At 36.9% G+C, this 18465-nt stretch overlaps 1 protein-coding gene across 7 annotated transcripts in view; it reads left to right on the forward strand.

Annotated features, from left to right (window-relative positions):
- The window catches only part of C2CD6 (C2 calcium dependent domain containing 6), a 150162-nt gene that overhangs the window by 109879 nt on the left and 21818 nt on the right, over window positions 1–18465 (forward strand). For all 7 annotated transcript variants that reach the window (XM_058709186.1, XM_058709130.1, XM_058709168.1 and 4 more), the window contains one exon: window positions 10105–10163. In XM_058709186.1, the coding sequence (XP_058565169.1) occupies window positions 10105–10163 (59 nt within the window). The remainder of the gene's footprint in view (window positions 1–10104; window positions 10164–18465) is intronic.

Below are 18465 nucleotides of genomic sequence, written 5' to 3' on the forward strand. Positions count from 1 at the left end.
ATCAAAATGACTCTAAACCCATATCTTTCTATAATAACACTGAATGTAAATGGACTAAATGCACCAACCAAAAGACATAGGGTATCAGAATGAATAAAAAAACAAGACCCATCTATTTGCTGTCTGCAAGAGACTCATTTTAGGCCAGAGGACACTTTCAGATTGAAAGTGAGGGGATGGAGAACTATGTATCATGCTAATGGAAGTCAAAAGAAAGCTGGAATAGCCATACTTATATCAGACAAACTAGACTTTAAATTAAAGGCTGTAACAAGAGATGAAGAAGGGCATTATATAATAATTACAGGGTCTATCCATTAGGAAGAGCTAACAATTATAAATGTCTATGCGCCGAATATGGGAGCCCCCAAATACATAAAACAATTACAAACACAAGCAACCTTATTGATAAGAATGTGGTAATTGCAGGGGACTTTAACACTCCACTTACAGAAATGGATAGATCATCTAGACACACGGTCAATAAAGAAACAAGGGCCCTGAATGATACATTGGATCAGATGGGCTTGACAGATATATTTAGAACTCTGCATCCCAAAACAACAGAATATACTTTCTTCTTGAATGCAAATGGAACATTCTCCAAGATAGATCACGTACTGGGTCACAAAACAACCCTTCATAAGTATACAAGAATTGAGATCATACCATGCATACTTTCAGACCACAATGCTATGAAACTTGAAATCAACCACAGGAAAAAGTCTGGAAAACCTCCAAAAGAATGAGGTTAAAGAACACCCTACTAGGAATGAATGGGTCAAACAGGCAATTAGAGAAGAAATTAAAAAATATATGCAAACAAACGAAAATGAAAATACAACAATCCAAACGCTTTGGGACGCAGCGAAGGCAGTCCTGAGAGGAAAATACATTGCAATCCAGGCCTATCTCAAGAAACAAGAAAAATCCCAAATATAATATCTAACATCACCTAAAGGAAATAGAAGCAGAACAGCAAAGACAGCCCAAACCCAGCAGAAGAAGACAAATAATAATGATCAGAGCAGAAATAAACAATACAGAATCTAAAAGAACTGTAGAGCAGATCAATGAAACCAAGAGTTGGTTTTTTGAAAAAACAAACAAAATTGATAAATCTCTAGCCAGGCTTCTCAAAAAGAAAAGGGAAATGACCCAAATAGACAAAATCATGAATGAAAATGGAATTATTACAACCAGTTCCTCAGAAATACAAGCAATTTTCAGGGAATACTATGAAAAATTATATGCCAACAAACGACAACCTGGAAGAAATGGACAAATTCCTAAATACCCACACTCTTCCAAAACTCAATCAGGAGGAAATAGAAAGCTTGAACAGACCCATAACCAGTGAAGAAATTGAATCAGTTATCAAAAATCTCCCAACAAATAAGAGTCCAGGACCAGATGGCTTTCCAGGGGAGTTCTACCAGACGTTTAAAGCAGATATAATACCTATCCTTCTCAAGCTGTTCCAAAAAATAGAAAGGGAAGGAAAACTTTCAGACTCATTTTATGAAGCCAGTATTACTTTGATTCCTAAACCAGACGGAGACCCAGTAAAAAAAGAGAACTACAGGCCAATATCCCTGATGAATATGGATGCAAAAATTCTCAATAAGATACTAGCAAATCAATTCAACAGCATATAAAAAGAATCATTCACCATGATCAAGTGGGATTCATTCTTGGGCTGCAGGGCTGGTTCAACATTCACAAATCAATCAACGTGATACATCACATTAATAAAAGAAAAGGTAAGAACCATATGTTCCTCTCAATCCATGCAGAAAAGGTATTTGACAAAATTTAGCAACGTTTCTTAATAAAAACCCTTGAGAAAGTCGGGATAGAAGGAACATACTTAAAGATCATAAAAGCCATTTATGAAAAGCCCACAGCTAACATCATCCTCAATGGGGAAAAACTGAGAGCTTTTTCCCTGAGATCAGGAACTCGACAGGGATGTCCACTCTCACCGCTGTTGTTTAACATAGTGTTGGAAGTGCTAGCATCAGCCATCAGACAACAAAAGGAAATCAAAGGCATCAAATTTGGCAAAGATGAAGTTAAGCTTTCACTTTTTGCAGATGACATGATGTTATACATGGAAAATCTGATAGACTCCACCAAAAGTCTGCTAGAACTGATACATGAATTTAGGAAAGTTGCAGGATACAAAATCAATGTACAGAAATCAGTTGCATTCTTATACACTAACAATGAAGCAACAGAAAGACAAAGAAACTGATCCCATTCACAATTGCACCAAGAAGCATAAAATACCTAGGGATAAATCTAACCAAAGATGTAAAAGATCTGTATGCTGAAAACTATAGAAAGCTTATGAAGGAAATTGAAGAAGATATAAAGAAGTGGAAAAATATTCCGTGCTCATGGGTTGGAAGAATAAATATTGTCAAAATGTCAATACTACCCAAAGCTATCTACACATTCAATGCAATCCCAATCAAAATTGCACCAGCATTCTTTTTGAAGCTAGAACAAGCAATCCTAAAATTTGTATGGAACCACAAAAGGCCCCGAATAGCCAAAGTAATTTTGAAGAAGAAGACCAAAGCAGGAGGCATCACAATCCCAGACTTTAGCCTCTACCACAAAGCTGTCATCATCAAGACAGCATGGTATTGGCACAAAAACAGACACATAGACCAATGGAATAGAATAGAAACCTCAGAACTAGACCCACAAAAGTATGGCCAACTAATCTTTAACAAAGCAGGAAAGAATATCCAATGGAAAAAAGACAGTCTCTTTAACAAATGGTGCTGGGAGAACTGGACAGCAACATGCAGAAGAATGAAACTAGACCACTTTCTCACACCATTCACAAAAATAAACTGAAAATGGATAAAGGACCTGAATGTGAGACAGGAAACCATCAAAACCCTAGAGGAGAAAGCAGGAAAAGACCTCTCTGACCTCAGTCATACCAATTTCTTACTTGACATATCCCCAAAGGCAAGGGAATTAAAAGCAAAAATGAACTACTGGGACCTTATGAAGATAAAAAGCTTCTGCACAGCAAAGGAAACAATCAACAAAACTAAAAGGCAACCAACGGAATGGGAAAAGATATTTGCAAATGACATATCGGACAAAGGGCTAGTATCCAAAATCTATAAAGAGCTCACTAAACTCCACACCCAAAAAACAAATAACCCAGTGAAGAAGTGGGCAGAAAACATAAATAGACACTTCTCTAAAGAAGACATCCGGATGGCCAACAGGCATATGAAAAGATGCTCAACCTCGTTCCTCATCAGGGAGATACAAACCAAAACTACACTCAGATATCACCTCACGCCAGTCATAGTGGCCAAAATGAACAAATCAGGAGACTATAGATGCTGGAGAGGATGTGGAGAAACAGGAACCCTCTTGCACTGTTGGTGGGAATGCAAACTAGTGCAGCCACTCTGGAAAACAGTGTGGAGGTTCCTCAAAAAATTAAAGATAGACCTACCCTATAACCCAGCAGTAGCTAGGAATTTACCCAAGGGATACAGGAGTACTGATGCATATGGGTCCTTGTACCCCAATGTTTATAGCAGCACTCTCAACAATAGCCAAATGATGGAAAAAGCCTAAATATCCATCAACTGATGAATGGATAAAGAAATTGTGGTTTATATACACAATGGAGTACTATGTGGCAATGAGAAAGAATGAAATATATCCCTTTGTAGCAACATGGATGGAACTGGAGAGTGTGATGCTAAGTGAAATAAGCCATACAGAGAAAGACAGATACCATATGGTTTCACTCTTATGTGGATCCTGAGAAACTTAACAGAAACCCATGGGGGAGGGGAAGAAAAAAAAAGAGGTTAGAGTGGGAGAGAGCCAAAGCATAAGAGACCGTTAAAAACTGAGAACAAACTGAGGGTTGATGAGGTGTGGGAGGGAGGGGAGGGTGGGTGATGGGTATTGAGGAAGGCACCTTTTGTGATGAGCACTGGGTGTTGTATGGAAATCAATTTGACAATAAATTTCATATATTGAAAAAAAAACAATCAGAAATGAGAAATGCAGTGACTGAGATTTGAAACAGATTGGATATAATGACCACAAGGATGAAAGAAGCAGAGGAGTAAGTGATATAGAAGATAGAATAATGGGCATCTAGGGGGCGGCTCAGTCTTTTTAGCATCCAACTCTTGACCTCAGTTCAAGTCTTGATCTCAGTGGTATAAATTCAAGCCCCACATTGGGCTCCACACTGAGCGTGAAGCCTACTTAAAAAAAAAAAATGAAGATAGAATACTGGACAAAAGAAGCTGAACAAAAGAAAGGTGAATTATGGAACATGAGAATAGACTTAGAGAATTCAATGACCCCATCAAACAAAAACATTTGTATCATAGTAGTCCCAAAGAAAGAGAGAAAAGGAGGCAAAAGGTTTATTTGAGAAAATCACTCAAAACTTCCGTAATCTGGAGTAGCAAACAGACATCCAAATCCAGGAGGCAGAGAGAACTCCATCAAAATCTACAAAAACAGGCCAATACCAATACATGTTGTAGTTAAATTTGCAAAATATAGTGATAAAAAAATCCTAAAAGCAGCAAGAAAAAAGAAGTCCCTAACCTATAAGGGAAGACCCATAAGGCTAGCTGCAGATCTCTCCACAGTACCTTGGCAAGCTTGAAGGGAGTGGCATGGTATATTCAAAGTGCATAATGGGAAAAATCTGCAGCCAAGTATATTCTGTCCAACAAGCCTATCATTCAGAATAGGAGGAGAGATAGTTTCCCAGATAACAAAAACTAAAGGGGTTCATGACCACTAAACCAGCCCTACAAGAAATATTAAAGGGGACTCTTTGAGTGGAAAGGAAGGACCAAAAGTGACAAAGACAAGAAAGAATCAGAGAAAATCTCCAGAAACAACAACAAAACAAAGTAATAAAATGGCACTAAATACATATCTATCAGTAATTACTCTGAATGTAAATGGACTATACACTCCAATCATAAGACATAGGGTGTCAGAATGGATAAAAAAACAATAGGGCCTATCAGTATGCTGCCTACCGGAGACTCATTTTAGACCTAAAGACACCTGCAGGTTGAAAATGAGGGATGAAGAAGCATTTATCATGCAAATGGATATCAAAAGAAAGCCAGAGTAGCAATAAGCTAGAGATATCAATATTCATTGATATCTATATCAAACTAGACTTTAAAACAAAGAGTGTAACAAGAGATGAAGAAGAGTACTATATCATAATAAAGGGGTCTATCCACCAAGAATATATAACAATCATAAATGTTTATGCACCCAAAATGGGAACACCCAAATATATAAAATTCATGGGGTGCCTGGGTGGTTGAGTCGCTTAAGTGTCTGACTCTTGATTTCAGCTCAGGTTGTGAGCTTATAGTTTGTGAGATTCGGTCCCACATCAGGCTCTGCACTGACAGCATGGAGACTGCTTGAGATTCTCTCTCTCTCTGCCTCTCTCTCTTTGTTCCTCTCCCTCTCTCTGCCCTTCCCCTATTCGCTCTAAATGAATGAATGAATGAATGAATGAATAAATAAATAAATAAATAAATAAATAAATAAAAGAAAATATGGGTGAGTTGAGCACAGTAATTTTCCCTTCTCTGGAGGCTATATTTCAACCAAAGTTTGAGATTGCAGTAGTTTTTTTTTTTTTAATTTAAAAAAAAATTTTTTTAACGTTTATTTATTTTTGAGACAGAGAGAGACAGAGCATGAATGGGGGAGGGCAGAGAGAGAGGGAGACACAGAATCTGAAGCAGCCATCAGCCCAGAGCCTGATGCGGGGCTCGAACTCACGGACCGCGAGATCGTGACCTGAGCCGAAGTCGGCTGCTTAACCGACTGAGCCACCCAGGCACCCCAATAAACCTTTAAAAAAATATTTGCAAATCAATCAATGTGATACACCACATCAATAAAAAAAAGGGTAAGTACCGTACGATCCTCTTAATAGAAACAGAAAAAGCATTTGACAAAGTACAACATCCAATTCATGATAAAAACCCTCAACAAAGTTGGTTTAGAGGGAACATACCTCAACATAATAAAGGCCATGTATGAAAAGTCCACAGCTAATATCATCCTCAATGGGGAAAAACTGAGAACTTTTCTCTAAGGTCAGGAAAAAGGGATGTCCATTCTCATCATGGTTTTTTTGTTTTTGTTTTTGTTTTTTTTTTTTTAACAAACTGCTGGAAGTTCTAGCCTCAGCAATCAGACACCAAAAAGAAATAAAACAGCATCCAAAGTCAAACTTTCACTATTTGCAGATGACAGGATGCTTTATATAGAAAACCCAAAAACTCCCCCCAAAAGTTGCTAGAACTGATATACAAATTCACTAAAGTCACAGGATACAACATCAGCATACAGAAATCTGTTGCATTTCTATACACCAATAATGAAATAGCAGAAAGAGAAATCAAGGAATCAATCCCATTTACAATTACACCAAAAACCATGAGATACCTAAGAATAAACCTAACCAAAGTACAGGTGAAAGACCTGTACTCTGAAAACTATAAAACACTGATGAAAGAAATTGAAGATGACACAAACAAGTGGAAAATCACTCCATGCTCCTGGATTGGAAGAGCAAATATTGTTAAAATGTCCACGCTACCCAAAGCAATCTACACATTTAATCTACACATGCAATCCCTATCAAAATACCACCAACAATCTTCACAGAGCTAGAACAAACAATCCTAAAATTTGTATGGAACCACAAAAGACCCCAATAGCCAAAGCCACCTTGAAAAAGAAAAGCAAAACTGGAGACATCACAATTCCAGACTTCACGTTATATTACAAACTTGTAATCACCAGGACAGTAAGTATGGTACTGGCACAAAAACAGACACATAGATCAATGGAACAGAATAGAAAACCCAGAAATGAGGGGCGCCTGGGTGGCGCAGTCGGTTAAGCGTCCGACTTCAGCCAGGTCACGATCTCGCGGTCCGGGAGTTCGAGCCCCGCGCCGGGCTCTGGGCTGATGGCTCAGAGCCTGGAGCCTGTTTCCGATTCTGTGTCTCCCTCTCTCTCTGCCCCTCCCCCGTTCATGCTCTGTCTCTCTCTGTCCCAAAAATAATTTAAAAAAAAAGAAAAAAAAAAAAAAAGAAAACCCAGAAATGAACCCACAACTATATGGTCAATTAGTTTTCAACAAAGCAAGAAAGAATATCCAATGGGAAAAAGATAGTCTCTTCAATGGATGGTGTTGGGAAAACTGGATAGCAACATGCAAAAGAATGAAACTGGATCACTTTTTTACCACCACACACAAAAATGAATTCTAAATGGATTAAAAACCTAAATATGAGCTAGAAAACCATTAAAATCCTAGATAACAGAGGGAGTAACTTCTTTGACATCAGCTGTAGTGGCTTCTTACTAGATATGTCTCCTGAGGCAAGGGAAACAAAAGCAAAAATGAACTATTAGGACTTCATCAAAATAAAAACCTTCTGCACGGTGAAGGAAACAATCAACAAAACTGAAAGGCAACCTATGGAATGGGAGAAGATATTTGCAAATACCATATCTGATAAAAGGTTAGTATCCAAAATATATAAAGAACTTATACAACCCAACACCCCAAAACCAAATGATCCAATTAAAAATGGGTGAAAGAGAGGCACCCGAGTGGCTCCGTTGGTTAAACATCTGACTTTGGGTCAGGTCATGATCTCACCGTTCGTAGGTTCGAGCCCCATGTTGGGCTCTGTGCTGATAGCTCCGATTCTGTGTCTCCCTTTCTCTCTGTTCCTCCCCCACCTGTGCTCTCTCTCCCTCTAAAATAAACATTAAAAAAATGGGTAGAAGGCATAAATAAACATTTTACCAAAGAAGACATCCAGATGGCCAACAGACACATGAAAAGATGCTCAACATCACTCATCATCAGGGAAATACAAATCAAAAGTACAATGAGATACCACCTGATACCTATCAGAATGGCTAAAATGAACAATGCAAGAAACAACGGGTGTTGGCAAGGATGTATATAAAGGGGAATCCTCTTACACTGTTGGTGGGAATGAAACTGGTGCAGCCCCTCTGGAAACCAGCATGGAGGTTCCTCAAAAAGTTGAAAATAGGACTACCCTACAGTCCAGCAATGGCACCACTATGTATTTACCCAAAGAAATAAAAAATACTGATTTGAATGGACACATGCACCACAATGTTTGTAGCAGCATTATCAACAATAACCAAACTATGGAAAGAGCCCATGTCCATACACACACACACACACACACACACAAATGCACACACACATACACACAGAATATTACTTGATGATCAAAAAGAATGAAATCTTGTCATTTGCAACAACATGGATGGAACTAGAATGTATCATGCTAAGTGAACTGTTAGAGAAAGACCAATACCAAATGATTACAATCATATGTGGAGTTTAAGGACCAAAACAGATGAAAATGTGAAGGAAAAAAAAAGGCAAACCAGGAAACAGACTCTTAACTGTAGAGAACAGGTGAGGATTACTGGAGGGGAGGTGGGTGAGAGTCTGGGTTAAATGGGTGATGGGTTAAGGAAGGCACTAATAGTGATGAGCACTGGGTGTCGTATGTAAGTAATGAATCATTAAATTTTACATTTGAAACTAATACTACCGTGTATGTTTACTAACTGGAATTTAAATAAAAACTTGAAAAAAAAAGCATAAGTTAGTTTTACTTTTATAAAAATAAATAAATGAAATGCAGTATACTTAGAGTTGATTCACTCTTGTTGAATTCCTTGATTTATTATTTGTAAAAAATTTAGAGGATTTGCCTAGCTCCATTACTTTGGAACTACTTTCATTGATACCTCTCACTCTCTTATATAAATGTATATATTTATGCACATTTATCTCAGCCTAGGACTACCAATAATTAAAGACTATAATTGTTCCATTCTATACTTTATAAATTATTTTAGTTTATTTCATGAGATTCCTCCTATGGTCATGAATTATTGAGGAAATACAGAATTATTAATGAAAAGTATCTAAGATGTAGATTGTTTACACAGCTTTATAGATTTGGGTATGAATAGTAAATGTATAATGGAAGATTACCCAAATGACTCCTAGAGGATATGCTAAAATGAGATTCCAAGAAGGATGAGTAAAAGCAATCTTTTAAATATCTAGTCAGGGGGCGCCTGGGTGGCGCAGTCGGTTAAGCGGCAGACTTCAGCCAGGTCACGATCTCGCGGTCCGTGAGTTCGAGCCCCGCGTCAGGCTCTGGGCTGATGGCTCGGAGCCTGGAGCCTGTTTCCGATTCTGTGTCTCCCTCTCTCTCTGCCCCTCCCCCGTTCATGCTCTGTCTCTCTCTGTCCCAAAAATAAATAAAAAACGTTGAAAAAAAAAAATTAAAAAAAAATAAATATCTAGTCAAACACAACTTTGAATAATGTGCATAAAATTTAACACCCACAAAAAACATTCAGAACCACGTAGAGTGCAATGATAAGGTTTTGTTTGTTCGTAATTTAGTTTTTATTTTTTGAACTAGCATTAGGAACCAGAAAAATAGAAGTACTCCATACAAATATATACTGTCATCTGACTAAAAGACATAAAAATATAGACCATTGTGACATTTAATTTTAATAACTTAATGCATGCATTTTAACAATACTATTGAAAATAGTAATTGGACTTATTAGGTGACAGACCCAAGGTTACAGTACATCAGGAGTCAGAGCAAAGGGAGTAGTAGTAACAAAAACAACAAAAGTTGCATTCTTTTTGTGCTTATTATGTTCCAGACCAGTGTTAGATGCTTTAACCCTTAAAATCACATGCCTTATGGCAGGGGATCTTTATCTTTTGACAGATGGAGGAAATTGAGATAGAGAGAGCCAAAATAACTTGTCCAAAGTTAGATGGTTATTTACAGAGACTGTTTGAGTCCAAGCGGTCTGGTCCCAGAACCTGTGCTCTTAATTGCTATGCTGCACCATCATTAGTTAGAGACATGCCTATAGATCGTGTTTGTCAAATGCCACAAGTGCTAACTTATTTATATAATCTTTTTTTTAATTCTTTTTCAGATAGGTTAATGCAAGATAAGTTCCACGGACAAAAAAATTCAAATAAAAAGGGCAAATCAGTAAGTAGATTGATAGATCATTTAAAAATCATTAATATTTTACATTGTTTTGAATTAATTACTGATATTATTCTGTCATCAAGCAAGCATATGCATTATTATGAATCTGTTATAAATAAAATTTATTATATATTTATCCTATATATTTATCATATAAAAATCTATAAATTATTATAAAGCATTATAAACAACATTAACTTTAGCAGGCTACACTTCTGAATTCTTTACTTCTGCTTCCCCCCATATATCTATTGCTTAGTGGGCAACTCACAATAGCACTAGGGAAGCATAGACCACCTCTGCCCATCTGTTTTGATATGAATAGTTTTAAAGAAGCCATTCTCATCTCTTTTGTCCATTAATACTTGGAATTAATTATAATGGATTCCTCTTCTGCGTCTTGAAAATAGCAGTAAGTATTGCAGAAATGGAACAGGGGATGTGTGACTTAGAACAACCAGGCAAGAAAGAAATACTGACCTGGAAGGTGAGAAGAGAAATAAAATTTTGGTCTACTTCCTATTTTACATTCAGTAGGTAAGAATCATCTCTCACAAGGGGAAAGAATCAAAGTGCTTTTCCTTGTAATTTTTAATGACTAACTGACTCCTTAATCCAAGACATTGGAACCCCCTACTAATATTTTTTGTAGATAGTAGGATTTGGTATATGAATATCTTGAACTTAAAAGACCTTACAGTGAGGTAGCAGAAAGACTCATTTGGAGTAAACCATTATATATACAGTAACATAATTGTTCTAAGTGAGATAAGTTTACAAAGTACAGCAGGCATAGGCAAAGTAGCATTGACAGTTAAAGATGATTTGACAACTAGCTTCAGATTGAGCCTGACTACATATTAGCTATGGCACTTTAGGTGATTTAGCATATTACCACCAAAGCAATATCCTATCTTTTATACGATATTTGACCATAGTCTTTTCTACATTGGAGTAAGGTATTTATCTTACTTATCTTTTTATCTTCTCACACCTGGCACAGTAGTACAAAGTAGTCACCCAATAGATGTTATATTTTGTCTGCCACATAGATTTTGTCTTTTTGCTGTTATCACTAATAGTTTCTTTCTACCAACTGCTTTGTGACAGCCCCATAAAAGTATTGGTAGTGTTAGGTAAATGACACTCTATAGTTTTTATTCCCAGATATCCTATACTCCTGATCCCCTCTAGATCACTTGCAGCCAAGGCCAAAGGCCACCTGTGGATGTGAAGAACTGCATGCCACAACTTCCCAAGACTCTAGATTGGAGGCAGTCAAGGCCCATGTGGGGACTGGTGTATTCAACTCAGCTAAAACCCTGTAATTTCTCTGTTAGAAACACAAACACATACACACGATATTTATATAATTTATATGCAAAAGCTCATCACTGTATAAAAAAAGATAAAGGGTAAAGGAAAAAGAATTATCATGGCATTAGGAAGAGGCATGGTGGAGGAGAAAGAACAGCCTTCATTTATACCATTAAAGTAGGAATCAAGATGAGATTATCCTGTAAATCCTAGGGTAAGGACATCCCAGATTATCTTCACAAATCTGTAATCTGGTAATACTACTGTTTAAAGTAAAAAAAAAAAATAGGGGTGCTTGGGTGGCTCAGTTGGTTAAGCATCCGACTTCAGCTCAGGGCATGATCTCATGGTCCATGAGTTTGAGCTTGCGTCAGGCTCTGTGCTGACAGCTTGGACCCTGGAACCTGCTTCTATTCTGTGTCTCCCTCTCTCTGCCCCTCACTCTGCTTGCACTCTGTTTCTCTCTCTCTCAAAAATAAATAAACATTAAAAAATATTCTAAAAAATAAAAAAATTAAAAATAAAGTAAAAAAAGTGTTACTATAAAAGCATTGAGAAATTAAATAGTAGTGTTAAAGGAACCTACAAACATTCAAAAGCTTTATATTAAAATGAAGAGACTTCAGTTTGGACAAGATGGAATAACCCCATTCCTCCTAGATTCTTCCCATCACAACTAAAAATATATATACCTTTAACAAACAAGCATAAGAAATCTCTGAAACAAAGAAAGAAGGAGGTAGGCTTCCTGGGGATCTGAGGACATGGTGTGAGTTTTCTAAGTTTCCTTATTTGTTCCTAATATATTCTGAACAGGACACTGCAGAAGCCTGCAACTAGAAGCTGCCAATAGGCACAGACTAAAGCTCCAAGGAAAGCCTGTTCCCTCTAACCAAGAAACCCAGAAAGGGGTAGGCTAACAGCAGTAAACTGTTTTAGGAATGCCTGCCCTACTCCAGCCAAACTCCAATGAAAAAATTACACTCCTCTCCCAGCACATGGTTTCAGTGGATACAAGTAGGAAGTTGATCTTTTATCTCATACTCCACCCTTACCCCTGGTAAACAGGTGGCACACTGTGGTTTCCCCATTAGGTGGAAGTAGGACTGAGCAGGCAGCTGTTCTGCTATCTCCACCCAGCAGAACAAGGCAATACTCCGATATCCCTTGATAGGATAGTGTTGGTGGGGCTAAGCTAGAAGCTGATCTTCTCATCCCCTGGCTTGTGAAAGTAACCAATACTCTGATTCTAGCACCAGGGCGGTATCAGTTGGGTCCAATAGCCAACTGAGCCTCCATCCACACTTAGTAGCAACAAAATTTAATGAGGCTGTGTAATGGAGTCTTGGCTAGCACTAGTTTTTCCCTTGCCCCCTATGTCAGTAGGATCCAGTAGGGAATTGAGCCTCCATCCCCACCTGACATCAATGAGGCAAAACTAAGCAGTGGGGAGACAGGCTACTTGGCACTCTGTTTCTCCTTCCCCAATCCCTGGTGTCAGGGGGCTTAGTGGAGAGATGATATTACACCCACATTGGAGGTAAACACCCACATTGGAGGTAAAATGTGGTTCAAGTGGCTGCCTCACTTTCATTGAGAAGGTGTTATCAGAGTCAGGGAGGATGCTCAATGTTCATTCTATTTGTCTTCAATAAGACAGTATGAGTCATTGCCCCACTTTTGCTGGGTGGTGTCAGGGATACCTGGTAGGAAGCTGAACATGTACATCCACCTGGCTGGCCCCATGCTACATCCCAACAGGGTGACTTCCTGCTAAAAATTTTTCTGGGGGGCACCTGGGTGGCTCAGTCAGTTAAGCATACAACTCTTGATTTCTGCTCAAGTCATGATCTCACGGTTTCATGAGTTTGAGCCCCACATCAGGCTCTGTGCTGACAGTGCAGAACTTGTTTGGGATTCTCTCTCTCCCTTTCCTTGCCCCTCCCCTGCTCGATTTCTCTCTCTCTCTCAAAATAAATAAACTTAAAAATACATTTTTTTAAAGAATCCAGGTTCTCATAATATAAGATCCTATGTATCCAGGATATACTTGAACATCATTTTTCATACCAGGAACCAGGAAAATCACAACATAAATGAGAAAAGATAATCAAAAGATGCAAACACCAAGATGAATCATGTTAAAATAACTGACAAGGAGTTTAAGCAATCACCATAAAAATGCTTCACCAAGCAATCAGAAGTTCTCTTGAAACAAAAATTATTTTTTTTTCCTAGATTCTTTTTAGAATAGAGGTTGTAGAAAAGATCAGTGGAAAGTATAGAACTGAAAAAGGCTAACCAAAATAATAATCTCACTTAAAGGGCTTAATAGTAGATTGGAGAGGACAGAGGATAGAAGCAGTGAATTTAAGAAAATACCAACAGAATTTACACAGTCTAAGCAATAGAAAGAAAACAAACTGAAAAAAATTAACAGAGTTTTAGGGACCTCTTGATCAATAGCAAAAGAGTTAACATTCATATTATTGGAGTTCCAGAAGGATTGGAGAGGGGAGAGGGACAGGGAGAGAGGGAGAAGGAGGAAAAAAGGGAGGAGGAAGTGGAGGAGGAGGGGGAGAAGAGAAGCAGAAAAAGAAATGAAAGAGCAAGAGTATTTAAAGGAGATAATGACTGAAAACTTCTCAAATTTGGTGGAAGACATAAACCTAATAGATTCAAGAAGCTGAGCAAGTCTCAAAGAGGATAAATCCTAAGAAATCTACACCAGGTGACATCATCATTGCACATTTGAAAACTGAAGAAAAAAAAAACACCTTGAAAGCAGTCATAGAGAAACAATGCATTATCTACAGGGGAATATCTATTTGAATGACAGTGATTTTCTCATCTTAAGTTATGGAGATCAGAAGGAGGTGGCACAACATTTTTTCAAGTACTGAAAGAGAAGAACAGGCAATTCTACACCTGGGAAAAATATCCTTCAGAAGTGACAGAGAAATGAATACATTCTCAGATAAAGGAAAACGAAGAGAACTTGTTGGTAGCAAACAGATCCTTAATGAATGGCTAAAGGAAAGTCTCTAGGAAGGAAGGAAGAAAAGGAAAAGAAATGAAAAAAGAAAAGAAAGAAAATAGAGAAGGCTTGGAACTTCAGAATTAAAAGAACATGAGTGGGCAAATATTACAGACTATCCTGCTTCTCATGAATTTTAAGATGTTATGGTCAAAGCAAAGATTATAACACCATCTACTTGATGCACGTTGTAAGCAGAGGAAATAATTAAGACAATAATATTCTAAAAGTGAAGGGGCCTAAACAGGAGTAAGATTTCTATACTTCACTTGAACAGGTAAAATATCAATAGCAGTAAATTGTGATGTTATGTAAATATAATACCACGACTAATGAAACTATAAAAAGCAATATACTCAAAAACAGCATAAGTAAATCAATGTGGGATTCTAAGAAATATTAATCAACCCACAAAAAAAAACAATAAAAAAGAGAAACAGAGGAATGAGAAATAGAGGAAACAAACAGAAAACAAATAAATAATAAAATGGCAGCCTTAAGCCCAAATATGTCAGTAATTACTTCAAATATAAGTGGTCTAAATACACTATTTAAAAGAGTTGGCAGTGTGAATAAAAAACGTGACCCAACATTATGTATTGTATAGGAAATAACATAAAACTTACATATTTGTTTTTAACAAAAGCAAAAGAATGGGAAAAGATATGACATGCAAACATTAATCATAAAAAACAGCAATACCTCTATTAGTATTGGATAAACTAGATAGACATTAGAAAATTACTAGAGACAAAAAAGGATGCTATATAAAAATAAAAGTATCAGTCCACCAGGAAGACATAGTAACCGTAAAGTAACAGGGCCTAAAAATATATAAGACAAAATTTGATAAAGCTGAAAGAGGAAATAAAATCCATAGTTAATTGGGTATGTCAACAGCCCAGTCTCAGTAATTTATAATTACTAGACAGAAAAAAATCAGCTAGTAAAAGACCTGAACAAAAAAAGCCAACAAGACCTGGCACTCTGCCCAACAACAGAATACACATTGTTTTCAAGTGCTCATGCAACATTTAGATTTTATGGACCACATCATGGATCATAAAATCAACTTCAGCAAATTTAATATAATTGAAACCATATGAACTTTTATTCTCTGACCACATTGGAATATAGAGGGCTGAAGGAACTTGGGGGCTGATCAAGGAGAAAGATGACCATAAGGTGGCTTTAGCACAACATGCCTTATTTGAGTGACACTTTAATAGGTTTGAATGTGGGGGGAAGTCCCTCACAGCATGAGACCATCCAGAGGCTATAGAACAGAGGCCACCACTTCCACATAGCATGGAAATTCCTGGGTGACAGGGTTATTGGAGAGGTGATTACATATCTAGGTCATTTCACTCAGCAGGGAGTCTCAGGGTCAGAGAAGTCTAAAGGGCAGCAGGGACTAGAGGTCTTTATATACCCAGGGTTTATCTTATCTATGGCTAGCATATGTTAGGCACAGTTTCATATGGTATGCAAAGCAGGTGGGCTTTAAATAGCTAATTTGGGTTATTTTTATTTTATTATTTTTAAATGTTTATTTTGAGAGAGCACATGCAGGGGGAGGAGGAGGGAGAGAGGAGAGAGAGAATCCCAAGTAGGCTCCATGCTATCAGGCCAGAGCGTGACATGGGGCTTGATCCCATGAACCATGAGATCATGACCTGAGCTGAAATCAAGATTTAGATGCTTAACTGACTAAGCGGCCCAGGCACCCCTATTTGGGTTATTGTTAAAACCATTGAATGTACACAAGTTTTAGTTTGGCGCTGGCAGGCTTTTGAGCTAATGGGTCTCAGCCTGTTTTGAAGAGGTAAACAACCTGGAGGGTGGAAGTATATAGAAGCCATCTTTGGGTCATTTACATAGCATGGAATCAAACTAGAAATCAACAACAGAAAGACAATAGAAAAGCCTCCAAATGCTTATAAATTAAACAACACACTTCTGTATAATCTTCAGGTAAAAGAAGTCTCAAATGGAATAAAAAATACATAGAACTGAGTACAAAAGAAAATATAACATATCAAAACTGATAAGACATAGTTAACACAGCCATTGAAAGGAATGTATAGCACTAGATGCATACACTGGAAGATGAAGACTGTCAAATAAATAATCTAAGCTCTCATCTCAAGAGCTTAGAGAAAGAAGGGCAAACTAAACCCAAAGCAAGGAGGACAAAGGAAATAATAAAGATAAGAGCAAATATTAATGAATTTGAAAACTAGAAAATAATAGAGAAAATCAGTGAAACAAATGAAGGTGGCTCTTCAAAATCAACAAAATGAATAAACCTCTAATAAGAATGGCAAAAATAAAAAGAGAAAAGATGCAAATCACCAACATCAGGAATGAAATAGAGTATATCATTGTAGAATTAAACAGATAAGAAGGAAATGCTGCCCAGAAATTTAGGCTCATATATTTGACAACTTAGAAGAAGTGGACCAAGTCCTGGAAAACCACACACTATCCATGTCAATTAAGATGAATTAATCAGCCTGAATAGTCTTACAGCCATTAAAAAAAAAATTGAATTGGTAATTAAAAGCTCCTGGAAAAGAAGTGTCCAGGCACAGATGGTTTCACTGGAGGATTTTACCAAGCAGTGAAGAAAGAATTAACACTAATTTTACCCAATCTATTTCAAAAAACAGAAGACTAAAGAGTACTTCCCAACTAATTTTATGTGGCTATTACCTAAACCAGATAAAGACAAGGAAGGAAGGAAGGAAGGAAGGAAGGAAGGAAGGAAGGAAGGAAGGAAGGAAAAGAAGAAAGAAAGAAAGAAAGAAAGAAAGAAAGAAAGAAAGAAAGAAAGAAAAGAAAAGAAAAGAAAGAAAGAAAGAAAGAGGAAGGAAGAGGAAGGGGGAAGGAAGGAAAGGAGGAAAGGAAGGGAGGAAAGAAAGAGAAAAGGGAAGGGGGAAGGAAGGAAGGAAGAAAAAAGAAAAGAAAGAAAAGGGAAGGGGGAAGAAAAAAGGGATAAAGAAGGAAAGAGGAAAGGAAAGGGAAAAGAAAAAGAAGAGGGAGGGAAGGAAGGAAGAAAAAACTACAAACAGTATTGCTCATGAATTTAGATGCATAAATCCTCAACAGAATATTAGCACACTTATACAGCAAGTATAAAAAAATTATATGCCATGCAACGCTGGTTCCACGTTTGAAAATGAGTCCATGTAATTCATCATATCCAGATGTGCAAGACATGTTCAACATTTGAAAATCAGTCATGTAATTCACCATATCAACAGACTAAAGGAGAAAAATATGATATCAGTTGACACAAAGATTTTTTCACAAAATTCAACATACAATCATGACATAACTCTCAACAAACTATTATAAGGTAACTTTCTCAACTTGATGAAGTGCATCTGCAAAAATCTACAGTTTACATTAACTCAATGGTGAATGCCTGAATGCTCTTCTTCAAAGATAAGGAATAAGGCAATGATATATGCTCTTTTTTAATATAGTACTAGAAATTTTATCCATTGTAACAAAAAAGAAAAGGAAATAAAAGTCACATAAATTAGAAAAAAAGAAATAAAACTATATTTTCAGATGGAATGGTTGTGTATAAAATAGATTCTAAAAACAATAACAACAATAACACAATATGAGAAATAATAAGTGAGATCTGTAAGGTTGGAGGATACAAATTCAAAATGAAAAAATCAGTAGCATTTCTATATACTAACAATGAAAATGTGGAAACAAAAATTTAAAAAACAACATTTACAATAACTCCAAAGAAAATTACATACTTACAAATCGAACAAAGCATGTAATCAATCTGTATGATAAAAATTACAAAATGTTGACAGAAAGAATCGAAGGCCTAAATAAATGGTGGAACATACCATGTTCAGAGATTGGAAGACTCGATATGGTAAAGATTCAATAAAGTAAATACTATGTATTTACCCAAAT

This window comes from Neofelis nebulosa, chromosome 2 (genome assembly GCF_028018385.1).
Source record: "Neofelis nebulosa isolate mNeoNeb1 chromosome 2, mNeoNeb1.pri, whole genome shotgun sequence".
NCBI lineage: Eukaryota > Metazoa > Chordata > Mammalia > Carnivora > Felidae > Neofelis > Neofelis nebulosa.